Genomic DNA, 15,458 nt, shown 5'->3' on the forward strand with positions numbered 1-15,458 from the left:
CTTAGACAAAGCCTCTAATTCGAGCCAAGTTAGATCCCAAGCCTAGGCTTCGATAGTTAGCAGGCAGTTGGTAGTTGGCTATCGGCTTACCTTATAAATAGAGGGGGAACTGGCTTAAAACAAATGCCGAGCTTTGTTTAGCCAGTTTTTAAAGTCAAACCAGTTAGCTGGTTTGGCCAGCTCAACTTTCAGTTTTTGTGCCCCTCAAAAAAAGCAAAAAACAAAACAACAACTTTGGCGGAAAAATGACAAGCGGAAAACATTGTTTACATTGATTGCGCTGCAGAGGAAGGAGGCGAAAAGGTAAAATTACTGGCCGAGAATTATGGGAATTAGCAGCAAATTATTTATGAATGGGGCGTGTTTAAATAAAGTGACTTGGGATCGAAGATCATTAGCATGCCAACAAGAAAAAAGAAATAACAAAAGAGAACCAGATCAGGGAACACAGGTAAATTGGCTGACAGGTAACTGGGAGTGATATAAGACTTGGTTTCCCACCTTGATCCATCGATTCCGTCTGGGTTTTATAGCCCCGTCCGCAGAGATCTACTGGCGATTAACTTCTATGTGTGGTGTGTAAATTATGTGCTGGCATTGTGTTCTTAACTGCTTTTGTGCCGTTTGACTGTCTAACTGTTGTTTTCCACAGGCCAAGCAACGACCTTAGGCTTAATTTATGCCAAAAAACACGTAAAAAGCCCTCGCAACAGCCTTGTAATAGTTGCGTTCCTACTACTCCCCCAATAGAAACTCTTTTTCGTGAATAAATTCGCACATGCAGTTAACTATAATCGCAATTAAAGGTTTTCTGTTCTGACTTTTAAGTCTGATTAGGTACACTTAAATGCCCGTCAAGAGTTTTTCACCATTTTGTTGAAAGATACAACTAGTTTGGATTCATACTTTCGTAGCGTGTATCCGTCTCTCTCTGCTGCCAGCTGTCAATCTATGGCTATCTCTTTTCCTACTGGCATGCCGGAAAAGCATTGTTATTGCCAACTTTCGCTGGCAAGAAAAGTTGAAAATCTGACTGCATCTGCATGGGTGTGTGAAAAGCGTTTGTTCAGTGTGCCCATGTAAATGTTATGTGCTGCTTGTTATTTGTTATTTCCACCAACAATGCCATGGAAATTAGCTGACACAGAAATTGAAAAGATACAAGAAAAGAAAACGCAGACAGCTGATAAAGCTCACTCGAGCATTGCAGATTCAGATACAAAGATACTCATATGCTCAGATATATTCATAGCCAAGGCTTCTCATAAGCGGATCAGTCAGTTGACATATTCGTGCGGCTTAAAAACAAGTTTTTCTTTATTATTTTTCGCACACCGAGATCGTTGGCTGTGGCCATTAGCCTTATTGGACATTTGCAATTCACTTAGTGCTGCATACGAGTACCCCCACTCTTTTCTCGGGTCACGCGAGCCAAAAATCCATGTCAAAGTTCACAACAGTTACAGCGGAATAAAGTCTGCCACATGAACTCGGGGCACGCCACAGAAAGATAAAAAAACAAGTCAACACATAAGAAATTAATGGCCATCAAGTGCGAAAAAGTTCATTTCTCTTCGCTTTTTTTCTGTTCTTGTTTTTATATTTTTTTTTTGTTTTATGACGCCTTGTAAACTGTCACAGAAGATGGTAAAAGGGTGAGGGTCTGGCAGATTGGTGGGCGACCTGGTCACCAGGTTTACCCCAGAGGCAACCGACAGCCAGAGATGACAAATGGGATTGTCGCATTGCCGTAGGTTTTACTTTATTTGGTTCAATGAACCGAAGACTGGAGTAAGATAGATGCGGAGGTGTGCTTGGAAATGATTTAAAAAGGTGTGAATATTAAACCACCTTGCGTGCCATTTAAAAATAGGATTAGATTAGGATTAGGTTATAGCTCGAAGAATAAAAGAATTTAATTTGATTACTTTTGAAAAGTATCTAATGGAAATCCATCATATTGATAAGGGGCAGCATTAATGTTGAATGAGACATCATGGTCCTCTTCAGTTTCAGAAATATCCCCAACAAATCCGCAACCTTGTTCTTTTGTTTACACAACTCTCAAGAGCATTTCCCCCACTAAAAATCTCCATTTGCCAGCAGACACCCGCACTTCTTGTCCACACGCCTCAGATTGATTTGCTGCCAAATCTATAATCATCTGACGGATCAGCCCACTTGGCCTCATTCGCCATATAAACAAAAGCTAGATATTCGTGTATTTCGATGCCTCTGTATGTAAATTACGCGGCGCAGAGAAACCTTGACTCTGGTTCAATTAATAATTAAATCTCATTTGTTTTTCCGTCACTTTTTTATGGCTTTGTTAATTGAATTTCAGGCGTAAGAGACGGAGACTCGTTGTTTTCTGGTTCTTTTTTGCCGGCCAACAACAAAGAAACCAAATCAATTCAAATGCGGCTAAGACGGGACAGAAACAAATAACCCAAAGACTTAGCCAAGGTTTTAGACAGCGTCGCGTGCGTGTCAAACTTGAGAAAAACTTAAAAATAAATAATAATAAAGTAATATTAACAATAAACAGCATTCGCCAGCGAGATACCAACAAACAAACAGTTGATATGCCCCCCAGATAAATCCGAGATTTTGTTCCGGTTTTTTGTCTGCCTGATGATGATGTTGCTCCGTGGCTGTGGCTCTGGCTGCCGTTGCTGGGAAAGAAAGTTTCTAAATGAAATTGCTCGCAATGTGGTGTGTTAAAAAATAAAGAGGAAAAGATAAATTCATTAGGCAGACACCGAAATCCCGTTGCCCCCGGGCAATGAGCTGGGAAAGGGCTCTAAAAGTGGTTAACACGCCCACAAACGAGCGTTCGGCTAGCTCGCCCCCCACACTTGCTTTTATGATCTGTATTTCTGTGTTTCTGCATTTTTGTTTTTCTCGCTGTGTGAATTTCTTCATAAATATTTCGTGAAAAGAAAGTTTCACAGTGGCTGACAAACTGTAACGCACCCAAAAATACAAAAAGGGGAAAATAAATAAACAAAGCATAAACAAAAACAAAAACAAAAACCTGACGCCGAATGAATCACCAAAGTGATTGTGGCTGTGTGTTGAAAGTGTTAAATGCATTGCATATGTACTATACATGGGGATTTGGATTTGGTTTTGGTTTTCGTTTTGGATTTGGATTTGGCCAACTCTTTGGCTTCACTCGAATCTGCTGACCAATGGTCACTGCTCGTTGTTTTTCCATTGTTACCGATCATTGCTCAACTCTGAGTTTGAGGCCTGGCTTTTATTTTCGTTTTGCATTTCACTTTGCGGCCAATTTAGCCGCTTGCATGACTCTTGTTGTTTTCTAGCCGCCGTTGGCCATTTCGGAATTTTTTTAATTGGCGCCCAACATGCAATTGGCCAATGATTCTCCAACTTCGAAATGCACTTTGCAGGATGTCAATGATTGATTACAAAAGTGGATTGTCTCGTCTCCTTCGCACCTTTCACACATTTATATATTATTTTTTATGAATTTCGGCTGCATTGCGTGCTCAAGTTTTGTTTTGCCAATGGTTTTGTTATTTATCTGGCTTATTAAGTTGATGGACTGCTAATTTATTGATTTATATGCCAGACTGCAGTTGGAGTTTTGTTTTCGACTTGTGAGTTATGCCAGACACGTTGTTAAACAAAAAAGTAAGGTGATTGAATTGGCAATGAGCATAAAGAAATCAAGGGAGTTCAGATAAATCTGGCAGTTGCACGGAAAAAATGTATTCTTGAATCTGTGGGTTGGTAATAAAAAATAATGATTAAAACTACTTCAGTGAAAACTTTTTCTTTAAAGATTAGTTGCAAACGTTTCTTAACTCTGCAAATGAAAAGAAAATGTATATGTTGGCATACCATTTATCTAAGTTTTCATCTGCAACTGCAGTCTGAAAATGGCTGATGCTGCAATGGAAAACACAGATGATTCAGGCTTTTCCATTACTCCTTAGTCAGCCATTAAGTCGCTTTGACTCTTTCAGTGTAAACAATCAACGGAGTCGAGTACTGAGAATAGTTTTATGGGCCTTTCGCTGATTTCCATCTGGCGTCTGCTATTTAAATTTCATCCAAAAAGAGGAGAAAGAAATCCCCGACGATTCGAGTCTCGTGTGCGATCATAAATAAGTCAACGAATGTTCGCAGACGGGCGGCAAATGGGATTGGACTCATAAGCGGTGGATGGCAAGGGGTCCAAGTTGCCGAAGGGGTTTGGTAAATGCACTTGTGGGCACTCACTTGGCGTCAAAAGATTTGCTATAAATAAGCAACGGCAGCTGAGGAAGCAATTTGCGGCAATTGCCACTTATTGCATGCAGCTACAGTTTGAGAGCCAGGCTGCGAGTCCCCGAATAACGAATAATGAATAATGAACAACGAATGCAGTGCAGCACATGCAAATGAATGAAGATTAACGATGAGCGAGTGTTAAATCGGACTAGCGACATGCGTTGACCCAGTTTTTGGGCAGTGTTTCCCTCCCAAAAAAAGTAAACTAAAAACGAAATAAAAACCAAAGATACATATGCATATGTAGATACAGATATGCCAAGTAAAAAGTGAATGTTGCCGATGCCAAAAAAACGCCAACGCATCGGCTTCGATGGTCAGGCCACTTTTTTCGAGTAAAAAACAAGCAGCGAAATGTCAGACCCCCCCAGCTGAAGCCACTGCCATAAATCATTTAGCAACCCGCTGACAAATATACCAAATGTAAGTCGAGAGTGGCTCAACATAGATTAACTAACTTCACTGTAAAAATATCTAGGAATCTGCTTTATTAAAGTTAAGCAAATTAAAAACTTTTAAGCTGTATATTTATATGCAGTTGGACTTACTATTAAAACTTCTGCTGAGCCCTGTTAAATTGACAGCCCTCCCCTCTCGTATTCCGAATGAAGAGCCAGTCCACTTGCTGGAAAGCTCCAAGTATTTTTTTCTTTTTATTTTCCCTGTCATTTTTCAACTGCAGCTGACATTTTGAACCACAGCCAATCGAAACTGCCTTCACAAATTCAATATGCACGTTCAATTTGTTAGCCTCGTCGTCGTTGGTCGCATGTTTTGGCCAAGTAAACAATGCGTTATATACGACTGTGGTATGCTCCAGTTTGGCTTGTTTAATCAATATTTGATATGAGGCATCTAATCGAGTTTACCTACGGCTTGGATAACACACATTTTCCCACTAATTATGGGCAGGAAACGTGTATATCGTGTTCGCTCTTTGGAGCTTTGACAACTGCCTGAAACACATGCAGAAAACTTCCTAGGAAGCCAAATGGGAGTACAACTTTGGGGCCTGGGTAATTTATGGCATTTCAGCAGATTCTAGGAAGGGTTCGCCAAGAACATCATCAGGTTGAACATACTCTTTCATGTTTCACGCTTGACTGCCAAAATTCTCGTGAGACAAAAGAACCTCTCTTCGTTCACTTCACAAGTCTCCACGGGGAGGAGTTGGTAACTGAAGTTGAAAGGCAACGAGTCTCGATCACACGAGCAATTATTTTATGAGAAAAGCTAGCCACGCAGGAAAATAATACATAAAAACACAGAGGGAAGACTTTTTATGAAGAGTGGCTCGGCGGCCATCCACTTGGGATTGGGTCTGGCGGCAAAACTTTTGTCAGCTGTTTGTAATTTAAATGTGCAAAGTTACACAAAGTCTTGGGCATTCGAGTGGAAACGGAGCAGCTTCAATGCGCAAGCGCGTAAGGGTTAAATGGGGAGATGAAGGTTGGGCAAGCTCACGAAAGTCAAAGAAAGGCACTGCTAGCGGTTTGAGAGGCACTGCACAGTTGGGGGCAAGTGAGTAGTGAAGCAAGCTAAAATATATATCATTAAATTGGGCCTAGTTATTAGGGATCATTTAATTGGAGACAACAGAGAAGCTTGGAAGTAAAGTACTATTACCTTCACTGAGATTTGGAGTTCTTGCTTATGAGCCCCGCCCAAAAATCACTTGATGACACCCACTATTATTCTCAGTACGGATGTGCCTCAGCTTGTGTGAATCGCAGAATATCTTATTACGCCAACCCCTTACGACTTCTCCCCATCTTGTTCGCTGCTCATAAAGCCGTGACATGGAGTCATGCTCCTCATACCTTTGCCTTTCGAGTTACCTCAGATCGAGGGAAATTGCTTCCCGTGGGCGTGTGGGAATGGAATGGAGTGAAGTGAAGTGGCTTTGGCTTCAACTTCTCGGCCCTCTTGATTCTGCCTTGGAATTGTCGCAGCTAATTTTATGCTGCATGGGTACTGGCGGCTAAAAGGGAATATTCGAAGCGGGTGTTGGGTTCACTGCGCACAAATTGGGTCACACACACCGTGACTTCACATGCAACTCGAATCCCAACTGCAAACTGCGAACTGCGGCTTCCAACTGCGAGCTGCAATTAAAAATCTATTTTTAAACCATCGTCGAAACCGCAAATAATGCATGTTATTTTATATTTGAAATTAATTAGTGGATCTTAAATATCAATCAGGTAGCTTGCATAATTTACGGCAATCGTGAATCCATTTTTGGCTGCCTTTCGCTTTCTGCCACAACATTTTTACGTTTTTGCTTTGTTCCGCTAATGAAAATGTCGCCAAACTGTAGCAACAACACTCAATGATTGCCTTATTTAGGCCGTGTTTGGTGTTCAATAATCGCTGAACAAATCACGAATATCAATGAACCAGTTGCCAATGCGATTTTGGCCAAACAAAAACGCCCCCAAAACCGTGTGTGTGAGCTCACTTTATACACTTCTTACAATCTGGCGACATGATCTCATTTCGATTGCAGTCCGTAATACTTCTACGAATGTTATATTTTATTTTATGATATGTGAAGTCTTTTCATATCCATTTCAACACTTATTTGGTTCTGCTCACCGCAGAGCGATAAGAACGACTCTGGGTCTATGTTAATTAAGTTTGTGAAAGCGTTTCAAACATAACAATCGTGCTCAGCTCGAATCGCGCATACGTGTGGAGAATCCCGAGTTGAAAGATCGGCTTTCAGTGGCTTCCAAAGTGCGTCGCAGCTGGAGCTGAACCCATTAGGCGTTTTTGTCTTTATAGTATAGCAGTATTGTTCACGTTCTGCTATAAGAAAATAAAAGCATCTGATCTGTGTTATAACTAGCTGGAAATTCTTCACGATCCGCAAACTGTCCAAGCTCAAAGTCTCAAATCCTTGCCTTACCCCATGCACAGTTTGACACTCGCTCTTGACTCGTGACATTTGTGATTTATGCGATTTTGATTTAAGCACTTCAATCTCGAGTTGGGCTTGTGTTTTTGCATCGCCCCCTCGGAGACTGGAATAAATCATGTGGCGAGTGGGTTGCACTGGGCGGATTGGGATTTGTCGCCGTGTATACATATATCTCCTGCTCTCCCGACATTTGTCTCACGTGCGTAGACAGCATACATATATCAATCACTTGGGGAACTCGTATGTGTCACACTTTCTGAGCTGAGCAATGTGAACCGCATAAGATATGCACAAAGGCTAAAACAGAAACAATATTACAATATTAACAGTTGGGAAAGCACTGCGGTGGATGACAGACATCCCACATTCCCTTTCCAACGCCCTGTGTTTTTTAACCCTCTTTTAGGGGCCTGCTTCCTGTGCTTTTGTTAAATTTTGTTTTCATTTTTTCGCTTTTCGGGGTGTGAGTAGTGCGAGAGGTGGGAGAAAGACGAGGGCGTTGAATGCAAAATGCACATTTTTAATGACGCCCGCCTGCACTTGAGCAGCAACAATAAAAACAACAAGGAAGCCTTGTTGACTCTGGCAACGTCGCAGGATTTTTTGCACATATGGAGGTGTCCAAAGGAGGAACCGCTGCCCTTCGCCTCATGCAAATCGCTTGTTCAATGCAGGAGATGACTTTGCCAGGGCCTGCCCTCTCCACTCGTCGCAAGTGTCCCTCTTCACATGCCACTACCCCATTAACCTCGAAACGATGACACTCGACAGTGAGAGAAAATACTTGACTAAATGGCGATGTCTGAAGAAGGGAATTCCAGAACCGACCACTAAGTTTAACTATAGGTAATAGCTATCTTGTTAGCCTTTAAAGCTGAAACCCAGATATAACTTCATTTGACACAACTTAAATTCTCTGTGCAGTTCGTGTTCCTCTTCAGGTTGCCATATGGCTGTAGTTCCTCCTCCCCAGCTCCCCCACATTGGTTCCATTTCTGTTCAGTCTTCGGTGTTCAGTGTTCAGCGTTCTATATGTTCTTTTCTGCTCTGAGCTCGTAACACTTTTCCACATCTTGTGGCTCGTGTACTCGTACTGGCTGTATGTAATCCGCTTAAGTTCCTCGGAATCGGCACATAAACATCATCATCGGCGTTATGATTGTCATTATTGTTCGGCGGGAAGCGGAATGATCATTTGTCAGAAGCGAGTTTCTTGTTCTGCACAAGTTCTACATTCGTCATGCTTTCCACTTTATTACATTTAACTTTGGCATTTTCCGGTTTGGTTTGTGTAGTCTTGTGTTGTCTGCTTGTGCTTAATACTTCTCCGGCAGCCTCCGCACAAATGCTTTCCTAATTAGATCTCATAAAACAAGCCAAACTGCAACCCAAAACCAAACCAATTCCCAGAGTGGAAATCTTCACAAATTAACTGAAGGGAAAACTCGGAGAGATAGGGAGAGATATTCCTTATTAGATGAGTCACTTGCCCGCTGACTTCTTTTGTTTACCCAACCACAGACAGCTTATCCAACTAACTATCTATTTTCGGGGTGGGGTTCCCCCTCAGCCCCTCAGCCGTTTCCGAGTTTTTCCATTTCCCATTTAGGCAAACATTAAACGGCCAACCGCCCTTGGCAAATGAAGCCAACTAAGCGTGTGACGTGACCGACTCTATAAGCAATATCTGCAACAGTCCCATAGCTCCAGTTTCCATTTAATTCCCCGCCCTGCGACCAAATGAACGTCTAGGGTTACAACAAAATTTATTAATTTTCCTCAATTGCCACATTCGTTTTGTTTGCCTGCAAAGAGGAGGGAGTTACAGTAGGAAACTGCATTTGCATATTTCGTTTTAGACCATAGTTTGGTTCACACGATACAGATACCAACAGATACAAACTACAGATACAGATACATATGAATACTAGAGCGATGGATGTCAAAATCCATTGGATATGCACCCAAATGACTGACAATGCAATTCATTAGCGGTGCAGTCAACTGGCTGGAAACTCGGCTTGAATGGCACACAACGCGAATTTGAATAATCGAATCGCTGAAGGTTAACCTTCAATCGATTGCAGAAGTGAGAGGCGGTGACCCCGCAGTGCTTGCCAAACTGTATTTCCTTTTTTAGATGCATCCACATTTCCCATCCTTTCTCGGCTCATTATTTCCATCTATCAAGTGGGTAACTCCCTGCCTTTACTGCCTGCCTTCTTGCAACTTCCTTTGGCTCATTATTTCCAGCCATCAGCTGCAGTTGCAATTGGCAGCCGGCAGACTATTAAATCAAGGCACGAACTATCGATGAACCCTGGCCCGCTCCCTTTAACCCCTTGGGTACGTGCCACATTTGGCTGCAGGCCAGCGCCTGCAAAGTGCAACAAAAGAATCCCAGAAACGGAAAAACTGTTTGCAAATAAAAGAAAACTTTTTAATATGCTTGCTTGTTTAGGCGGCATCGGGTGAATGGTTGAGTGCCAAGGTGGTTGGGGTCAAAAAAGGGGGTTCGACCAGACAAAAGCTTCGAGTGGCGCCAGGAATTGTAAAGGAAATGGGAGCAGGAGCCCCGTTCATGTCAAATGAAAATGTTGGCTTAATGTTATCAAAAATTCAAAGCCATTGGCAGTGGAAGCGGAGGTTTCCCTCTCTGCAAATCCATCACGTAATCCACGACCACGCCCCTTCCACCCACTGCCACATTTGTTTGGTGCCTTTGCAAATAGTTTGTGCCAACAAAATTGCAAAGCCATCGACAGTCTCTGCACCACTCCGGCGAAGCAACTGCACCACCCTGCACCACTCTGCACCACTCTGCCATTATCCAATCCATCCACATGGCTCGAGGCCGGCCCATTTGCATATGAAGCTGGGGCACGGGCTGCGGGTGGCGGACTGCGGGCGGGTTTCACTGACGATAATTGCATGAAATTATAATGCAGCAGTGCTGCAGAGCCTCTAATTCCGCCCGTCGGCGTGTGGGAGGCTCCACTGTGGCACCCACTCACTCACACATAATCAGGCCCCAGTTGTGTGCAGGGTGCCAGTGCCAGTTCCAGTGCCACACATGATCTCTGACACACTATCCCGGTGAACAATCAAGCCAGTTTCGTACTCGCAGAGAATGGCTAGGGAAAATTATATTTATTTCCGCCAAGGATTAGGCGGCATTGTGTGCCATGCTGGGATTTATGGTGGCTCTAGATTGGGATTTTTGAAAGGTAGTTGCTTGGGACTGTCTCTGACATCCAATTTGTGTGTATGTGAAATAAGATATACACTGATATTAAATATTTTCCCACTGGTGTACCGCCCCATAGTTCAAATTATACTTTCCAAAAAATCATTTAACGAACTAAACTAATTTATAATCGATTTCTTTTCTACTTACAGAACCACCATCGCGGCAGTAATACGAGCGAGGAGCGCGTGCCCCAGCCACACTCGCCCCACGACAGTCACGCCCATCCGCACAACGGTGGGCTGCAGCACTCGGGCTCGCGGGCCACACTGCGCCACTCGATGAACCACTCGAGCAGCTCCACAGTCTCGGGCTCCGCCTGCAGCTCCACGCCCGCCTCGCCGCAACTGAGTGGGGTGGTCAGCGCCTCCGGATGCCAGCTGCTGTCCAACGGACACCACTACCAATCTCAGTCGTCGGTGAGCTCCAACTCGTCGATCGTCTCGGCCATTCCCGCCTCGCAGAGATTGCTGGAGGAGGCGCTGGCCAAGTCGGCACCGTACCCCATGATCATGCTGCCCCTGCACGGTGGCTACTGGATGGATGGCACCGAACATGAGTGCGGCTACGATGCGAGGGGCAATCCTCTGCTGCCGCAGACCACCTGGATGGCGAAGTTCGAGACGGACGATACGGCCAAGTGCTACAGAAGATTCTATGCCGCCAGGGAGCACTCGAATTTGATCGGACTGGACGAGCAGTTGGGACCGATTTTGCTTTCCATTAAAACGGAAAATGTGGCCAACCAGGAGCACATGCGGATCCTGATGAGATTGAGAACTGGCACAATGCACGAGCTTCTACCGGTTTCATGCCTATTGCCACAGCCAAGCCCGGCGAAAATGGCGCATACACTGAACGAAAATATCACGGTCGAGCATTTCATGCCGATTCTGTGCCCCAAGGCCTCGCAACTCATCAGTGTATACGACGAGCATGTACTCGTCTCGCACTTCAAGTTCGGAGTGCTCTACCAAAGATATGGACAGACCACCGAGGAGGAGCTCTTCGGTAACCAGCAGACATCGCCGGCTTTCGACGAGTTCTTGGATGTCCTGGGCCAAAGGATACGCCTGAAGGATCACAAGGGCTACCGCGGTGGACTTGACATTCAGAACGGTCACACGGGCGACACAGCTGTCTATGAGGTCTTCAAGGAGCGCGAGATCATGTTCCATGTGTCCACCCTATTGCCGCACACCGAGGGCGATCCACAGCAGCTCCAGAGGAAGCGACACATTGGCAACGACATTGTGGCCATCGTCTTCCAGGAGACCAACACTCCCTTCTCACCCGACATGATCGCCAGTCACTTTCTGCACGCCTTCATCGTGGTCCAGCCCATTGAGCCGAACACCCCGCATACCCGGTACAAGGTGAGTGTGACCGCCAGGGATGATGTTCCCTTCTTCGGCCCCACTCTGCCGAGTCCCGCAGTGTTCCGCAAGGGTCAGGAGTTCAAGGAGTTCATATTGACCAAGCTGATCAATGCCGAGAACGCGTGCTACAAAGCTGAGAAGTTTGCCAAGCTGGAACAGCGCACCAGAACCTCTCTGCTGCAGAATTTATGCGATGAGCTGCGGGAGAAGACTCGCGACTTTCTGGGAACCGATCTCTCCCAGACCTCAGCAGGAAGTCCCACACCCGAGACCCCGAAGGCAGAAAGTGGTAGTGGCGGCAACGCCGGCTCCCGCTTTATCGATACGGTGAAGAAGGCTTTAATCATGAGGGTGCGCTCGCAGAGCGTGGACACCGGAAATGGTCACGGACCTGGACAGACCGACAAGTTCAGCGTGAACACCAAGCTGGGCACGTTGAATTCCAAGAAGGAGGCCCATCCCGAAATGCAGACACCCAACCTGAATGTAAGTTATAACTAACAATAATAATTGGTGAATGAAAGCTAATTTCTTTCTCTTCCCACAGACCTGCAGTCGCACGGCCTCCAAGTCGTCATCCAAGTCCAAGTCCTCGAACGAGTCCACTTCCTCCTCCCCGGACATCACCTCTCGCCAGGCGAACAACAACAACACCAACTCCAACGGAGGCCTCCTGCCCCAAAATGGATCCGGCGGGGGCGTGGTAGCAGCGGCAGTGAGTGCCGCCCAAAACGGAGTGGTCGCAGTGGCTACCATGTCGGAAACGAGCGATGATTCCAGTCTGAACAGCGTGGATCTCGATCCGATGATGGCGCACTTGGACGGCGGAACCACCTACATTGACAGTGACACTGGGCTAGAAAGCATGAGTTCGGCAGAGGCCACCACCAAGGCGTGCTCCCTGTGCTTGGATGGCGTCCAGTCCACCATAATGGGCAGTTCCCCCAGCAACGAGACGATCGTGAAGATCGAGAACCTGCGCCAGGAGGTCACACGATTGAAGTGCGACAAGCTGGACCTACTCAGACAGAATGTGGTAGGTATTCTAACGAAATCTGAACTAATTGAATGAAATAAATAAGTCCCATCACGAATTATACTAATTGTATATTTTCTTTTTGCAGACCTGTCAGCGCGACATCAAGCGACTTCGGGAGCGGGAACTTTCGCTTCAAGGCGACCTATCGGCTGCAGGCAGGGAGATCCTGCGACTGCGGGATCTCCTCAAGGAATACATGCCCGATACAGCCTCAGCACCACTCTCCATATCGCCCATCTAAGCGTAAAACGCAACCCCTTGATAACCGAATGGATAAGGCAGGAAGGCAGGAAAAGGAGTAACCACTGTGCCGTGTATAACACTTTGGAGAAAGGGATCGCAGAATCGTTTGGAGAATAGTTTGAATAGCAGACAGTTGGCGTAGCCCTCAAGACCCAAAAAACCCAAAAAACCCCCAAACAAACACAAAAACAAAAACTGTATTATATTTAGTTAACGTAGCTGTAGATGTAGATCCCCGCAGATCGGACAGGTAGCAGCAGGCATGCCCATGGACAAGTTATTATATAAACTACATACAAACAGTTACAAACTAAACTAAACAAAGCGATAGATCAGCAAATGAAAACAGAACACAAAACTCAAAAAAGTACACCAAATATATAATATAAGTCTTTAAGCATATTTAACGCAAGAATAACACCCCTAACCGTAAAGCATAACCCCAAAACCAATTCCAGAACCCATCCCAACTTTAACCTAAGTAGAAAGCGATCAATCACAAAGCATCACACAGAGATCGATATCGATATATTATAATAATAATAATAATAATCACAAATGAAACAAAAACCAATGTAGCAATGTTTTGAGGTTTACAAAACCGTTACTCGTTCGTTAATCGCACTCGTAAACTGTTACTGTTGCCGTGACTGCTACTGTGACTCTCGCTTCACATTTCATACCCATAATGGAAGAAAACTAAATTATGATCGATATATGATTTTACATTTAAACACTTTACAAAAATCACTCCGCGAAATAAACAAGAAAGAGTGGGAACTCTTAACCCTAAGTTTAAGTTGCTTTAAATACTTTTACCTAAACTGTATGTTAATTAATTATGACTTAAGTTTAACCAAACGCAGAAACCACAACATCGATTAATTGATGACTCACGAAAAGAATTTGCATGCGGCATTCAATGTATATATGTGTAGGAGCGATGTATAATTCTCGATCCACATACGGATCTGTCGAAATGAAAATTATGACTATTTTATTTTCTAATCGATTACTGAATTACCAATAACCGACAAACGAAAGCCACGCAAAATTGAAACCAAGCAAGTAGTATTTGGGAAGAGAATTCCAAAAGCAAAAGTTACACGCAAGCATGAATTTTGTCTTTGAAATCTATCCGATAAGTACCGCGAATAATTGTTTTTGTTGAGATGCATTATCATTTTTATTGTGTAAAGTATAAAAAACCAACAAATATATGCAAAATATATGGAATATACAAAAAGAAGAATTGTGTTTTAAGTGGATTTCGAGTGGGAAAATGGGTGTTTTGTTAAACCATAAATCAGTTTTCGCCTCTTATCAATGGTTTGAAAATAAATTTCTTATGTCGACAAGGTCGCTCATTTTGCCTGATTTTGACTACTAACTCTATTCTCTGGATAATGTCCCAGAATGTGTGGTTTTTCCATAAATTTTTCTTACTTTTGCTTTGTATTTAGCAGGATCGCCCTGTTGCCAAAATGTTCATGATTCGTGAATGACAAAGCACATTGCCAGTCATATTGTCATGGCGACGGAACATATTTATTTAATCACTTACACATTTTCTGGGAACGTGCGTGTCTTATGGGGGCGGTCAGCACTTATTGGTCGACCGGCCACATTTTGTTAGCTGATCCATTAGCTGCAAACCCCTCATAACGATCGCGATTCGGCCAATTAAGCGACCATTGTAAAGATTGTTAAACGATGTACTATATTATTTCACAGCCGAGCGAGTCACCGATTTAGCTATAAAAGCACGAGTCCCATCACCACAGACACGTTCAGTTCAGACACACCGACCCACCATCATGCAGTCTACTCCAATCATCCTGGTGGCAATCGTCCTCCTTGGCGCCGCCTTGGTGCGAGCCTTCGACGAGAAGGAAGCGCTGGCCAAGCTGATGGAGACAGCCGAGGCCTGCATTGCGGAGGTGGGCGCCAGCGACGCCGATCTGCAGGACTTGATCAAGAAGCAGCCGGCCAGCACGTATGCCGGCAAGTGCCTGCGCGCCTGCGTGATGAAGAACTTCGGCCTGCTGGACGCCAACGGCAAAGTGGACACGGATGCAGCTCGCGAGAAGGCCAAGCAGTACACCGGCAACGATCCTGCCAAGCTAAAGTTGGCCCTGGAGATCGGGGACACCTGCAGCGTCATCACTGTGCCGGATGATCACTGCGAGGCCGCCGAAGCCTACGGCGCTTGCTTCAAGACCGAGGCCAAGAAACACGGACTTATGTAATCGTTGCCCACAGCCACCATCGTCACCTGGACTCGCCGAAAATGCTCCCTGGAATCAATAAGTTTTGTATCTATAA

General features: G+C 44.6%; 2 protein-coding genes across 6 annotated transcripts in view; both read left to right on the forward strand.

Annotated features, from left to right (window-relative positions):
- Positions 1-14,354, forward strand: part of LOC122611936 (rap1 GTPase-activating protein 1) — a 79,679-nt gene extending 65,325 nt beyond the window's left edge. For 4 of the 5 annotated variants that reach the window (XM_043785360.1, XM_043785359.1, XM_043785361.1 and 1 more), the window contains 3 exons: positions 10,625-12,337; positions 12,399-12,887; positions 12,976-14,353. In XM_043785360.1, the coding sequence (XP_043641295.1) occupies positions 10,625-12,337; positions 12,399-12,887; positions 12,976-13,131 (2,358 nt within the window). In that variant the 3' untranslated portion in view covers positions 13,132-14,353. Of the gene's footprint in view, positions 1-10,624; positions 12,338-12,398; positions 12,888-12,975 lie in introns of all 5 variants that reach the window. The other variant, XM_043785358.1, reaches the window with a different exon arrangement.
- Positions 14,355-14,950: 596 nt separating this feature from the next.
- On the forward strand, positions 14,951-15,382 carry LOC122611938 (general odorant-binding protein 28a). The gene has a single exon (XM_043785364.1). The coding sequence runs from the start codon at positions 14,951-14,953 to the stop codon at positions 15,380-15,382; it is 432 nt and encodes a 143-aa protein (XP_043641299.1).
- Positions 15,383-15,458: the final 76 nt, after the last annotated feature.

Source organism: Drosophila teissieri, chromosome 2L, assembly GCF_016746235.2.
Source record: "Drosophila teissieri strain GT53w chromosome 2L, Prin_Dtei_1.1, whole genome shotgun sequence".
Taxonomy (NCBI): domain Eukaryota; kingdom Metazoa; phylum Arthropoda; class Insecta; order Diptera; family Drosophilidae; genus Drosophila; species Drosophila teissieri.